The following is a 15,954-nucleotide window of genomic DNA, read 5'->3' on the forward strand; positions in this document are numbered from 1 at the left end:
CAGAGCGCAGCAGGCACCCCATGCCTCTGATTGGCTGAGAGGCCCCAATGGGTCAGCCTCTTGCTGCTGGTTGGCTGCGAGTGCTGTCTATCATGCGGCCCCACCCCTCCCTGCTGATTGGAGGCCATATGCTGGACAGCCCTTCCAGCCAACTGCAGCAAGGGGCAAGGGTGGCAGTCATCCTGCCATGTCAGCAGCCCCACTTCCCCCATGGTGGGCTGTGTGGTCAGGCTGTTGTGGCCACAAGGACTGCTGGCTCCCCAAAGAGAGCCAGCATTTTATTTTCAGTAAGGTTTTCTTTTTCCCAGAGATCCTGCCAAAAGCACAGATCTTGTGCTTTTTCACTGGGGCTGCCTGAAATTCCAGTTTCTGTGACAATTGTGAAATCGCAGTTTTGCTAGGTCCCTAACAATGACAATTTAAAGTCACAGTAGTGTTGCCAAATCAAATGGAATTCATAACTAGATACAGGCATATTCACAAAACTGTCATATACTGCCATTTTCAGAGCTTCGTTGTCTGCCTCTTCATTTCTATATTGCATTTTGGATTCTGGGGGGAAAAAGTAATGCTTTTTAGGAACTACTCAGCACACACTATTAGTTTCCATCTTGTGCCTCTATAGTCCTCAGTCTCTCTGCTCTTCAGTCCTCTTCTGTTACTCTGCTAGTTTACACTGTTTTTGGTTTGCAAAATTTCCTCTACAGATTTGCCGTCTGGAGCAGTCATGCTGTATTTCTCTGCTTCATTGACTTTCCAACTTAATTCAAATCATACTGAAAAAAAAAATCTTTCCCCCTGCCTATACTTCATTTTTCAATCTCTTTGACTTGTTATTCCTATTAAACTGAAAATAATCAGTGATGACAATATGTTTTGGAATAAATTCCTACCAAAATGTGGAACATATCAAGTTGTATATTTGTGACCCAAAATACAGTACCTCTGCTAGAGCCTCATGAGTACACAAATGTAACATGTTTATTATAAAATAAATGTGATTAAATATACACAAAGGCAATAGTGTAGTGGAAGAATGTTAAGTTTCAGTTTAAGGAACTATCAACTTGAATTCAGAAGTGCCCATGTCACTGTGGTTTTACATTGCCGTGTTGATACTTGAGTAGCACCCATTCTGGTGTCAGACTGTTGTGTGATGTTCCTCTCCAACCTGAGCAGAGGCTGGCATGCAATATTCTCAGGATCCACATGCAAATCAAGAATCCCTGGCTTGGTACCATGTCACTTCTGTAGACTGTGCATTCCTCAGAAGAGAAGCTGACAGGATTCAGTGATTCTGGGTCATTTTCCTCTATAATCCTCAAGAATGATTTGTCAGTTTAATACTGTTAAAAGATTTTCAGGATTTGAACACTGTCAAACGTGCCAAGATATGACTTATTTTAGGAATGTTGTATGTTAAAAACAAACAAAACAAAACAAAAACCCCCTTGCCATATCAATAAAAATGCATGTCTGACTAATTAAACATCATTCCTATGTGTTGGAGAAAGGGCATATCAGGGAACTAATACTTCCATATTGATAATATGATACAAGTTTAGAAATATTGAGGAACAACATTTTATGTTGTTGCTGTAGATTTAAAAAGTAGATGCACTATATCTTTCAGATATGTAGGGAAGGTAATTTTCAATAAAATTATGAGAAAAAATATAACAAAACCAGTTCTAAAAGCATTCTTCAATATTCTTTGGGCTCTCAGTGGTGCAATATAGCATGTGGATCAGGCAACTGCAAGAGATTTTTAGCATATTCATGTTTCTTTTTATGTATTTTTAAATGACTTCTCAACTATGCACTATGGATGAGAGAAACTAGCATTCATTAGAGATAAAAAATGAAAGTTTGTAGATCAAACAGATGTCATTCTAGCTGTGGGCAGGTTAGGAGAATGGATATTTGACCTGCATTATAATACCTTTTAGTTTTTACTCTGTGAATTAGAAATAAACTTGGCTCACTCCAGTTTTAAAGAACGTGGTTTCAGCAGTAGGAGGAACACCCTGATTGGTTTTAGTGTAGGCAAAATGAGTCAATTTACCAACCTGAAGGAAAGAAAGGCTTCTGAATAGGTTTGGTTCCATGATGCTTTCTCTGGCTCCAAGATATTGTTATATTTTGAAGCATGTTAACAGCTAATGTCTCCTTTTCTTCACTTCTATAAGAAAAAGACATACGGAAAAACTGACAGAATTTGTCTCTACTATTATTCAATACTAATGAGTACAAAGGTGATGTTAAATATGCTGTTCTTTGCCTAGATACATGAAGCACTAGAATAACTGAAAGTGGCCAATACTTAATTGCCTAGTCACTAATGTCTTCCAATGATATGTCCTCAAGAGGGAATTTGGGTGTGTAAAGAATGCAGCTGTACAAATAATGTATTTTCCTGCCCCATAGTTAAACAGAGATATGTTTTGAAACAATCATATTAGGTCTACTCAAAATTATATTTTAAATTGGAACCTACCCCAACAAATTGTCATGTTGAACAAACTAGTCTGTTTAGCTTTTGGGACTTTTAACCTTTCCTCATCTCTTAAAAGTGTTGTAAGCAAAGACATTGTTTTGACCCAAAAAGTTGAGACGTTCTTTTTGAAAATATCAACAAGAAATTTTTCAGCATTTTAAAAAAATTGTTTTCCATTTTCTTTTCTTTTTCTTTTCTTTAAAACCCAGATCTGTACACAGCCATAAAATACCAGATTTTCTTCGGACTCTCTTCTCAGCTTTCTCACTTCTATTTTAACTGTCAAATATGATCTAGCACTCAGGCTACATGGAAGGTGCCCTATAGTCTCAACTATAATTTAAGAGAGGGTAATTAAAACACTTAGTATCTCACAGGATGGGATCTTTAAAAATAAAGCCCTTTATTTACAAGGAAAAGGTACTTTTTCTTCTTCATTAAATAGTCAGTATTTATCATTGCAATCTGCATGAATTCTAAATGAGACATAACAGCTTTTGTATAGTGAAGAAATCCTTGTCAGCATAACCTTTCCTTCTTTTTAGGCTTACCACATTTTCAAGAACAAAAAGACTTAAAAGGATTACTAGAAAATCTCCATCAAAATATCCAGTCCAAAAAAAGAAAGAATGTAGAAATCATGTGGCTGGCTGCAACGGTAAGCTTTCTAGTTTTCACCACTTTCACATATGATGCACTAATTTTCCATATATATTTTTGGTATTTTAAGGAAACACTTCAGAAATTATAGTGATTGGGGTCACAGAAGCAGCTACAGAACCATGGAGCTATATTTGTCTGGTTTTATTCTGCAGATATTTTTAAAGAAAGAGACCCTGTTGTGGGTCTAGCTGGCCTCTCAGCACCTGAATCCCCTAGTTCTCAATTCCCCAATTTCCTCACTACTAAGGGCTCCATTGCCAAAATTATTAAATAAAAAATGTATATAATTCAACCCCTTATATCACTGCTGAAGACTTATCAGTATCCTGCAGTTCATCCCCAGGAGAAGCAGCTTACATTTAAGAAAATTGTTTATGGTGAAGCTTTATGAAAAAAATTTAATGAGATTCAGTAAAATACAGTATGATATGCATATCTACATACCAGTCCTTCGCTTAGCTCCACATAGTCAAATGCCTATGCCTGTACCTATACCTATGAAAATCATTACAACCCCATGTATGTACAAGAGTGAATTCTTGTACAATGCTGTAGTATCAGTACCTTAGTTAATAATGCATACTCATAAGAATATTAACTAAATTGAATGTTATTTCTTCCTAAATTTAAACTAAATCCATCATTGTGGGAGTCCAAATTTCAATTAGTCAAGCCTATCATTTCTTTAGAAATGAGGGGCATGATTCATAGATTCATAGATCGTAGAGTTGGAAGGGACCACAATGGATCATCGTGTCCGACCCCCTGCCCCTAGCAGGAAAGAGGACTGAGGTCACATGACCCCAGCCAGGTGACTATCTAGCCTCTTCTTGAAGACCTCCAAGCTAGGTGATAGCACCACCTCTCTTGGAAGCCCATTCCAGATCCTGGCCACCCTTACTGTGAAAAATGTCTTCCTAATATCTAACCTAAATCCACTCTCAACTAATTTACACCCGTTATTCCTAGTCATTCCCTGGGGTGCCTTAGTAAACAGCGCTTCCTCTATTCCCTGTTGACCTCCCCTAATAAATTTATAGGTGGCCACAGGATCTCCCCTCAGCCGTCTCTTGCGAAGGCTGAAGAGATTCAGCTCTCTCAACCTCCCCCCATAGGGTCTTTCATGAAGGCCACTAATCATGTGAGTGGCCCTCCTCTGGACACTCTCCAGATTCTTCACGTCCCTCTTGAAGTGTGGCGCCCAAAACTGGACACGGTACTCCAACTGCAGCCTGACCAGTGCCACATAGAGGGGGAGCATCACCTCCTTTGATCTATTAGTCATGCGCCTGCTAATGCATGACAAGGTGCGATTGGCCTTGTTGATGGCCTCGTTACACTGCCGGCTCATGTTCATCTTGGAGTCACTTATGACTCCAGGATCCCTCTCTGCCTCCGAGCTGCTGAGAAGGACGCTCCCCAACCTATAGATGTGCTGGGGGTTCCTCCTTCCCAGGTGAGTACCTTACATTTATCTTTATTAAATTGCATCCTATTTCTCTCTGCCCATTGATCCAACCTGTCCAGGTCAGCCTGAATCTGCTCCCTGCCCTCCGGTGTACTAACTTTGCCCTATAACTTGATACCATCAGTAGACTTGGAGAGGGTGCTCTTCATGCCCTCGTCCAAATCGCTGATGAAGATATTGAATAATACCGGTCCGAGGACCAAACCCTGCGGGACCCCACTGCCCACCTCCCTCCAGGCCAAGAAGGAACCATCCACCACCACTTTTCTGGGTGTGGTCCCTAAGCCAGTTGGCCACCCACCTGACTGAGTACGTGTCAATGATGATGAAAGATGCAATTCCTTGATTTGCTACTTGTTTCATATTTCTAAACCTCTTTCTCATTCTCAATTCTCATTCACTCTGTCATTAGAGTACTTTAACTTTGTAAGCAACCGTTTAGCTGCTACTCAACAGGAATTCCAGGAATCAACTTTAAATAAATAGTACTTATTTTATTCATTTGTCTATGTCATCATGGCATGTAGGCATGCAATTTGATGATTTCTAGCATGTCTGGGACTTGAACTGGGCAGGGTTATTGTCCCCAGGATTAAAGATATACCTTTGCTACCCTTGTAAAGTTTTGCCCATTTATACCAACTATGAGTTTGGCCTTTAGTATATACTGTAGTTGAAATATGAACTCTTTTCCTCCTGCAAATTCTGAAATGCACATACTACTTAAGTCAAAGTAATGGCACAGTAATACAAAATATTAGTATAATATGAACTGCCTTTCATTAAAAGGGTGAATTACAAGTTCCCAGTTGTGAATGACATTCATGTACTTTCCTTAGTAATTAATAATGTTGCCTTTTTTTATATTACTAAAACAATTTCATATTGAGACTAATACATTTTATAATACATTTTTCAATAGCAGTCCTGTAATGTCTATAACAATAACATTTTTCTACAATGCTTATAACATAGCTTTTAGAAGACATAAAAGGTAAATCAGTATAGGTCTTTATAAAATATAGTGTGAAGATCTGAGCAAGACTTACTTTTACTTCAGGTCTCCAAAGATTTCATTGGTAACTATTCAGCACATCCTCAAAAAATTTGTGGAAAGAAACAGTCTTCTGAAATACAAATACTTCAACAACTGTCTTCATTATGTTACATATCCCCTAATTTATGCTATTATGAATAAACTCCCTGATTCTGATTAGTCTGAATCCTTTGATATTGATAACATAATGCATCAGTGTGTTTGTATTGGAAAGTCACAGTTCCCAGCTGTAAGGTATTAATGATGTTATTATGATATATATATATATTACCCCTTGTTATATTGGAACGATGGTATAGCTATACAAAATGTATAAAAAGCCTACATTTGCCAAATGGTTATTACAGACATTTAGTTTTCTAAAGTTAGTAGGAAAGTTGTCCATGTCCACTGCATAGAAAACATTGGCAAATACTATTAATATAAAGGTTTCCTGTAGTGGTGACTACTGAGTAAGAGGTGAAAGCTAGATTTTGTACTTGTGGGTGCATGCCCCCATGCAGGGCTGTGTGCTTGCAGTGGCAAAAAAGCAGTGGCACAAATTTGTGCCATTATTTTTTGCTGCTGCACGCACCCCTGCTTGTATATTTTCATGCAGGGCAAAATGCCATTTCCCCACTCTTCCCAGCTCCCAGTGTGCTGGTGGAGTAGGGGTGGCATTAAAGGAAAGTAGGCCCTCTGGCCAGCAGCCAAAGTATCTCCCAGGAGGACCGAGCCTCCATGTCTGCCAGTGGCTCCTATGGTGTGTGCCCCTTTTTTCAGGTTTTTTTGTTTGTTTGTTTGTTTGGTTTTTTTTGCTATCAAGATTCACCGGTAGCAAATTTTGCCCCCATGATGCAAATTTGTAATGCAGATCATGTTTTAATGTGCCAGGCATGTGGCTTGTGGCATCACAAAGAGGTTTGTGGCACCACAAAACACACACATCTGCACGTCTGGATCTGGCCAGTGGGTGCATCTACATGTGCCATTAAGGCAAAACAATAAACTCCAGAGCTGTTTGAGACGGAGTCAACCGCTCCTGGATGTAGCATCTACATGTGCACTGAGGGCAGGAGCAGTTTGAGCCAGGATGAGGCAACCCTGGGCCGGCAGCAAGTTTAGGGTGGGGGGTCAGCCCCAGGCTCCAGGTGGCGGCATTGGGTGGTGGTGGGGCTGGCTGGGGCACGAGGGTGCAAAACCTACCAGGTGGCAGGCAGCCTCTAGACTTTAGCACCCTTTTGCCCCAATCAGCCCCTGTCACCATCTACACATGCATTTTGTCACATTTAATTACTCTGCTTAAGATAGTACTGTCCTTAACAGTATCATCTTATTCTGGAGTTAATTTACTGCACCCTAATACCAGCACTCATGTAGACAGTGACGCTTTATTACAGAGCTAATTAGTCAACTTCTCAGTAAAATTCATGTGTAGAGATGCACGCAGTTACACTTATTTATCTTCCTTAAAATCAGATTTTGCACTTAGCCTGTGAGTGAACAGAGAAACTATTTAACTGGATATAACCAGTATCTTTTCTGCTGCAGCATCCTGTCTCCAGCAGTGACTGAGATCTGATGCTACAAAGGACATTCTAAAAATTAAGTACAATTAGGGAATACAGCCCATAGAGAATTTTTCTTCTTACCACCAAATGTTTAGACCTTGAAGTATGAGAGAGTTCTTGTACCATATCTTATTTGAGGGCCTTGTAGACCCTACACTGTGAGCTGCACAAATATTGATCAGTGTTAGTGCTAGCTCAAGTTTGGAGCAGTCACACTTCAGGTCAGCAGGGAACTGGAGGAATGAAAAATAAGAATACCCTCCCTTCCCATTCTGGATTTTCCCCCTGTCCCCTGCCCTCTGGGTCTTCCCTCCTTACCCCACAGTATTCCCTCTTGCCTCCTGACACTTACATGTGGCTGCCTGCTCTGTCTGCCCCAGGGAGGCAGGCAGGGAAGGGTTAACTTGCCTGCCCAGCCCTGCTGCCACTGCTGCTGGACAGCTTCTCTCTCAAGCCTGGCCCAGAGAGCAGCAGCCATGATGGCAGGGCCTAGGCAGGCAGGTTAACCCTTCCCTGCCTGCCCCCACAGGGGAGATGGCACAGGCAGACACAAGTAAAGGAGGAGGTGGGGACAGTGGGGTGAGGGGAACAGCGGGTCCAATCTGGACCAGCAGGGGAGGGGGGCGGGTGGGATGTCTATGGTGACGTGTAGCTAGAGTGGCTACACCTTAGTGTAACACAAGCTGGGTGGCAAAGATCAGAGAGAATCCTGCCCTGGAGTGGTGTAACTTTGAGCCACATAAGGAGTGCTTAAAACTAGTTTCAGGTGTTAATGTGTGAACAATTCAGGTGTTTAGAGCTCCAGGAGCTGCCCAAAATTACCACGTAGGAAGGCCCTAATATAACTATAGTCATTATTCATAAAACATCTGATCTCTTTTTAGCTAGGATTTTAATTGAATGGGGTTTTGCACCACTGTATTCCATTAGGTCTGTGCAACCCATTAATTCTCTGCTATGTAATAATATTTTTAATAGTTATAAGTATACTGTCTTTCCATTTAATCAGTTGTACCCTTGATATTGCATCATAGGAAAGAGTTAATAGGAGTGTTTTCTTAAAGAGCCACCAAGGCTGGGGATTTTGATTGGGATTTGCAAATGCTCCTATTGGGACTTAAACCTAGAGGTTCCTGACTAAAGGACCTTGTCCCTCTACTCAAGAGTCAAACCCATTGCCATATTTGAGGTCAGGAAGGAATGTTTAAACTTTACCCTGTGCTCAGATCTGTATGGACTGTGAGGGGTTTTGCCTTCCTCTTTAGTGGTGTGGCATAGCTCTCTTCCTTGGATCTCTCAACCATATTTTAATGACCTTTGCAGCAGCAGGACATTGGCCATCATGGTCCCCCTGCTTTACGTGTGGCAGATTAGGGTGCTATGTCGTTTAGTTTTGCTAATAGGTTCGACCAGTGAGTGTCACAGGGCTGGCCCATGGATTAGATTGGGTCTGCATACACCCTCCTACCACCCACCCCTCCTCCCACATGCCAGATCCAATGCATACAGTGCCTGTTTTGGCCAGTGTGGGGCCAATGCCTGTCCTGGATGGTCCTAAAGAGGCTGGAGCAAGGACCAAGTGCAGCAAAATCTCAGACTGGCCAGAGCAGGCACTGCATGCAGCATGGGGCCCAGACCAGGTATTGCATGCAGCATACATCCCAGGCCCTGTGTGCAGGGCTGGACTGGTATGCACCATGTGGGTTAACTTCTGAGACCCAGTGGTAGCACTGAGGGCCAGATGATGGGGCTCTGGAGGCCAGATATGGCCCAGGCTATATCTTTGACATCACTGGGTTAGACAGTGGATTTGTATAGGGTGGTTTGGATGGGGATGATCCTGCCTCCTGCAGGGTGTTGGACTAGATCAGCATTTCTCAACCTGTGGGTCATGACCCAAAAATGGGTTGCAAGAATATATGAAAGGGTTGCAAACAAACTTTAAAAATGGATCCTTCTTTAAAAGAGAAAAATGTGGAAAACCATGGGTTACCCCTTGCCACTCTTCTCACACCACCCGCACTGCCTGCTACCGCACCGCCCTTCCAGGATAGGTTTAAAGAGCTAAGTGGCGGTGGCAGTGCCTGGGCCATGGTGCCAAGGTAGAGCTGCAGCCCAGTGCGCAAGCAGCTGGTGGTGGGAGGTGGTAAGGGTAGTACAGCACTCCCCATCCATTACTCCCCATGTTAATTACAGCACAGCTGGCATGGGGGTCCCAGCTGTGGTGGTGGCAGGAACAAGTTTCGCTGCCTTGCTCTGCCCTCCCATGCTGGGTTCTGCCCACTGGGTCGCAGAGGTGGCTTCTGCTGAAGCCCCATGCCTGCTGCAGGTGCACAAATCTGGCGGGAAACATGCCCCAGACACCCCCTCCCTGCCCTATGCAGCCAAACCCTGCCACACACAGAGGGCTGGGGCCTGGGAACAGTGGTTAGGGAGTGAGGGGCACCACTAGGGCCAGGGGGCTATTTTCTATATAAACTATTTACTGAGTCAGGACTGGCCATTGATGTTTACAAATGGGTCCTGGTACAAAAAAAGTGGAGAACCACTGGACTAGATGACCTCTGGAGGTCCCTTCCAGCTGTATATTTTTAAGATACTATGATTCTGTGATATTTTCCTTGTCTTATGCCCTTTCATAACTCTTATTCCCTCTTTAAACCTAACCTTATGGCTGGTCTTTTCAGTTCTCTTCATACAGATCTTCCAAGCCATGAAAATCGTTTATGCCTCTCTTTGTTCTTTTATTTTTGCAATATATGTTGTGTGGAATATGAACAAAAATGATCACAATAATCAAAGTGATGACATACCAATGATTGCATGTTTTGGTATTATAATAAGTGTTGGCTATGTTCCCATTGTAGTTCTTACACATTCTAAGAATAGGTTTGCTCTTTTTTTTACTTTTGACTGCCTATCGGGCAAATGTTTCTTTGAGCAAAGTTTACTTTGAACTGAGCTGTATTAAGGATTGAATCTGTGCCAGGGTATTAAGTTGACATAGGTTTACCTTTAGTTTATCTATAGTTTAAGTCAAACTTTAAAAAACATCATTTAATATTGTATTTAATTAGTCCACTTATAAATAATTATGCCAACTGCTTGCCAAAGAAACTCCTCTACATGTGTTTATTAATTTGTTTGTTCTACCTGGGTGTGTATCAGTCAAAAATTAGTGTTCTCACTAGTGACTTATGTATTTATACATTATCAGCATAGAATTAGGACTTAGCTCCTCTCACCCATTAAATAACAATTCATCAGTCAAACAATTATCTTGTTATCCCTCTAAATCATTCAGTCCTGATATTCAGTATGACTCATGGAATTCAAGAGATAGTAGAGTAGAGATTAATTATGTTAACCATATTAACAACCCTACTCAGTCCTTTTAAAAAAAAAACTGATTTATAGAACATGGGTTAAATCCCAAATGGAACTTCCCAGATTTTTAAATCTCCAGTTAAGTTTCTTGTACATTTAATTCTCTCCATATTATACGTTATGTTAACTGTGAGTTTGAGGTCACTGTAGGCACATATGAGACTAGAACTAGTCTCGCCCCCTTACTCACACTGCCTTTCAGGTTTAAGTCACCAGATCTACACACTTCACTATTTTGTTTATATTATAATTGTCCAGAAATGGAGCCCAGGGGCCCTGCTTTCTGATATTCTTGGGCAAAGCAATCTCATTTGAAGGAATTGAACTATGGATGAAGCACCCAGAAGAATGTATCTATGTATTTATTTGATTTCTATGCTACCCTCCCTGGAAGAGGCTCAAAGTGGCTTACAATAAAAAGAAATAAAATAAATGATAAAATGATTCCCCAGATAATACCCCAAAACTTGACTCTGCCTGTTATAAGCCTGCCCAAGTAAGTTCTTATACCACTTCTGAAAGCTGTCCAGACTCAAAATCTAGTGAGCCTCAAGGCAGAGGGAGTTCCAAAGCTAAAGAACAACTACCAAAAAACCTCCCACATTTTTTTGCCAAGTAAAGTTGATGCACAGGTGGAACTTGCAGGAGGAACTTACTTTTGGGTGACTTTTAGCAGCCACGATGGGAACATAAGGGAAGAGGTGGTCCCTTAGGTACATAGGACCCAGGCCACTCAAGCAAACTCAGAGTCAGATCTTCTTTAGGAAATGCTAAGAAAAAGTTCCTCAAAAAAAAGTTAAAGTAACAGAGAAAGTAAAAAGTAAAGTAACAGAGCAAAAATAAAAAAATTATCTGATCACCTTCTCTTCCATCTTATTCAAAAGAGCAGAATTATTTTAATGAAAACAAAGAGAATTAGAGACCCTGGACTTTGCTACTGATTTCGTACAGCAGGAGTTAGAGACTGAAATGATGTGTAACAATATAAAACTCTAAGACAGAGTATTACTTACAGGAAATTGTGCTGTTCCAAAAGTGTGTAAGCTATATCCTCTTCTAGCGGCTGAATTATATAAAGATTTATTCATAAAAGTAAGTAGTTGTCCTTAAAAGGTATTAGAGCTAGCGACCATTATAGTTTGTCACTTCCTTTCAAGGTATGCAGCCAAAACAGTCAGTTCAGTCATTGTTCCCCATTGTGATTGTTTGGATCACAGACTGGATGATACGAATATTAAAAATTAAGAATGACTTTGAACTGATGACTTCAATATAGGACCAGATTCTGTAAGTTCATGCTTTCATGAATAAGGATGAATGAATGCAGATTTACAGGCTTAGGATTCTATGTCAGTTTTTTCCTCCCCAGGTCACTTGATTCACATAATGGGATATATACAGTGGAACTTTAAATGAAATGGGCCAATAGCCCAAGAAATGAGAACAGACAGTAAAAGCCTTTTTCCTTTTAACATTTGACAGTAGTCTCCCCAGCTAACACAATTATTTTCAGTTCCAAAGCCAGGAAGTTGTAGTATCTTAGGGCATTTATAGACATGGTCCGGGAGTGGGGGAAAGGAGGCACTTTAATTAGAGCAGCTCTGAGAGCCCATCTAATTAAAGCACCTGGAGTGTCATGTGTCAGTGTCCCCACACTGAAAAATGGTGGTGGGGGTGCTTTTACTAAAGCTCGTTGACAAGCTTTAGTTAAAACACCCCCACTGCCATTTTTCAGCACAGGGACACTGATGCATATGACGCTGCAGTCTGTTGGAGTGCGGTAATCACAGTGCATCAGAGCAGCCTTGCTGCACATGTATAGGCGCCCTTAGATTCCGGGGCTTGATGAGTGTTTGTAAATGTAGACTGTAATATACTTGAATGTGCTTATGAGAATCTAAGATTGAATTTTTTGCTATTGAATCTGCTGTTGGTAACTGATTTACAGGTTTCCTTCCACAATGTATTCTATGCAGTACTCCTACGGCACACCAGTGTGCCGAGTGGTCTTGCTTGTTATTCTAGTTGGAAGAAACACATTATACTTACTACTACTATTCATGTTTATAAGTACAGGCAGCATGCTTTTCATATGCTGCATCTAAATTTGACTTTTCTTGGTCCTTATTGCACTACTGTTCTCTCCCCTCTGTTACATTCTGATTGATTATTTTAATGATTCTGATTGAACATTTTTCTTTTAATAGGCCCTCTCCACACATTACATCTATTGCACAATTACCTGGTTAAATGCACAATTAATTTAGCCTGGTGACGCTTGCATATTAATTGTGGTTCCTTAAAAAGGGCCAACCAGCTATAAATGGTGTCTATAAACATGGTCCGGGGTGTGGGGGTGGTCCAAGCAGTCTGCCTTGCTACTGTAAACAGGCAGCCCCTCCCACCATCTGTTTCATTTACCATTGAGCTGTGACCTGGGCAGGAGACATTCCTAAGAGAGGGTGGGGACCTGCTCCCTTTGTTTCAGTTTCCCACTCTTGCAGGTCATGTGACTAGTTCTCTCACCTGGTTAGTAATTTGGAAGCATCAGGCAGCCACCAGTAGGACTGCTTCTGGTGGGAACTTAGTGATGAGGTCATGGCAGGGATATATAAGGTCCCTTCTTCCTGGAAGTGGGAAAGATATGTTTTGGGGACACAGCCAGCTAGCCATGCAGCCTCTAGAGCAGGCTCAGTCAGCCCCTGGACAGAATTGTGATTAACTTACATAAAATGTAGCAGGGAATTTAGAATCTAGTATTTTAGTTGCTAGTCAGAAGGCTACCAAACCATTTCTGTTTGCTCTAGTATTTTCATGTGATACTTCTCTGTCTTCTACCTATCCCCAAGTCTGCCCTCTCTACCCAATAAAGGTACGCATTAGCCAGCCTTTTGGTACATGGTTTAGAGAGTTTGAGCATGCCTTTCTGCTCCTTTCCCTTGTCTGACTAAGGGAGACTATCTTCTATGCTTCAGGCTAATAGAAGCACTCCAAGATCCCAAGGTCTATGGGGCTTGTGTATCCCGGGTGGCATGAAGCCCAGACGAAGACCAGAGTCCAGGTGGTGGCAGCGCTACCCCAGGCTTGCAGGTGTGCTCCAGGAAGGGGGTAGACCATATGTAGGAGCCCCAAGGGAAGCACTTGAAGCTTGGTTTTTGGCTGGGCGCAGTGAGGCGGGCAGCTCAGCACAGGAGTGTCCCCTACTGGCCTGTCACACCCCTGTACTGGCAATGAGGCACTAGAGGATCTTATGCTGGCTCCCACAATCATGCCTCCTGCCATGCATGTGTGGCGTGGCAGAAGGCAAAATTGTATGGATCATGCCTTAGGTCCCATTGTGCCTTTACCTGCACATGTAGAGGGGGCCTTAGAAACTGAAATGTTAAAGGTTGCATGATAGAAGTAGTAATTGATAATAGATGGGGACAGACATGGAAAGCTAAGAGGGAGTATCTTAAAAATGCAGCCTTGTCAGTAATGTTTTCTGTACAGGCAACCCCCCTTAACGCTCTTAATTGGTTTCTGAACAACCGAGTGTTAAATGAAACGAGTGTTAAGTGAAACTAAAAGTATCTGATGATCCAAGATGGCAAACACAAGTGTTTTTAATGACCCAAGATGGCAACCACAAGCATTATAAGGAAGCTCACTGAGCACTAAGTGAAATAAGGTATCAATTTAAAATGAGCATTATAGCGAAATACTGCTAAGCAAAATAGCATTAAGCGGGGGTTGCCTGTATTAGAATCCCTGATTATTGGTCCATTTTCAATTTCTAATATACTTTGGAAGATAAAATTGAGAGTAGCCAGCAATGTTGCCATGACCTCCAGATCAGTTGTTATCATCCTTCACAAAATGTATTTGCATTCTGATGGTACTGCCCTCATGCCTTTAGTCTGTATTCTGCTTTGCATAGAGATGCTATTCCTCATGGGACATGTGGTGAGTTATAAATTATGATGCAAAACCTACTGGTGCTGTTAGTTATTATGGCTAATAGCAATTATGCAGAAAGCACGGCCTGATAATGAAATACAAAATAACAAAAGAAAAATATGTAAGACCATCCAAGTTGTGTTGTATGAAGCTATTAATGATCACCTTCCATGGTTGAAGTCACAAGGCCAAAGCATTGGAGCATCAAATGTACTGGAATTATATATTTATTACAGGAGACTTCAATGTAACAAAAATGCTGCATAATCTCAAACACCAACTGGCTGTAGTGCATGAGTGCTCACATTTACCTCTTAAAATCTTCTAGATAGCCTTTCAATTTTTCCCACTGGACCAGATATTTGTAGGCCTGTCCTGCTAATAAAGGACCTTAACATCTAGTTTTAATATATGTAATTTGGATGTAATGGTCTGGAATAGAAGCTGAAGCCTTCTGGTACTATTTACAGGGACTGTTAATGCCATGAAAATTAAGTTAAAAAAAAAAAAAAAGGATTCAATGATCCCTCCTTCATCTCTGTTGCTTCCATGTATGCCAGCTGATATAGTCATGACATGAGCCCCCTCTGCATGTCATTCTCAATGATCTTGTTTACAATGGAAAGTACATTATGATAGGAAATAAGTTAGCTAATATGTTAAAGTGGATGAGGACAGTAGGACTAACATGGCTTTATGAACAAGTTGAGGTCAATCTTAGGACAAATACCAGGATTAATTAAAACTAGTTAACATGTTTTTTAACACATGACTTGTCCCTGACTACACTAAGAACAGATAGAAAATTAGTTAATTAACATATGTTCATATAATACATTTTTTGTGGGGTAGAAATGGACTAGTGCAGTGATTCTTAACCTAGGGTGCCATGAGACCCATGCACCAGCACCATCACTGCCATGACTAGGTGAAACTGCCCCCATGTCAGGAGGAGCATGGAGGGGACAGAGATGAGGGATGGGCTGCAGCAGGAGCAGGCACTCCTCCCTTCTTTGCTTCCCACCACTCTCCTAGTGGTGATTAGCATATAAATAGGACATGCAGACAGAGCAGACAGAGCCGTCCCTAGGGGTGTATGGTGGCTGCAGTGGGTCCTATACAGAACTGACCACTGGGGCCCCACAAAGCACAAGGCCTGGCCCGGTCACCTCAATTTTCCCCGCGTGCCGCCCCCCACCCCCCTGTATGCAGGAGGCAGCCCACAGGGGGACTCTTTGGGTGTAGGGCATAGCCACATTTGACTTCTGAAAAACTTCCATGTCCTGTTTAAAAAATGCCAGCCGGGGGAGGGGTATATAGCAGAAAAGGGAAAGGAGGGGAAGCAAAACCTAACACAAGCAGGAGCACCCACTCCTGCAATAGCTGCTCCCTT

The 15,954-nt window shown here is 41.7% G+C and overlaps 1 protein-coding gene across 4 annotated transcripts in view; it reads left to right on the plus strand.

Annotated features, from left to right (window-relative positions):
- The window catches only part of INPP4B (inositol polyphosphate-4-phosphatase type II B), a 606,962-nt gene that overhangs the window by 538,963 nt on the left and 52,045 nt on the right, over positions 1 to 15,954 (plus strand). For 3 of the 4 annotated variants that reach the window (XM_059722033.1, XM_059722037.1, XM_059722035.1), the window contains exon 24: positions 3,043 to 3,155. The exons of the other annotated variant lie outside the window; for it this stretch is intronic. In XM_059722033.1, coding sequence (XP_059578016.1) covers positions 3,043 to 3,155 — 113 coding nt within the window. The remainder of the gene's footprint in view (positions 1 to 3,042; positions 3,156 to 15,954) is intronic. 4 annotated transcript variants of the gene reach the window in all.

Source organism: Alligator mississippiensis, chromosome 2 (genome assembly GCF_030867095.1).
Source record: "Alligator mississippiensis isolate rAllMis1 chromosome 2, rAllMis1, whole genome shotgun sequence".
Classification (NCBI taxonomy): Eukaryota; Metazoa; Chordata; order Crocodylia; family Alligatoridae; genus Alligator; species Alligator mississippiensis.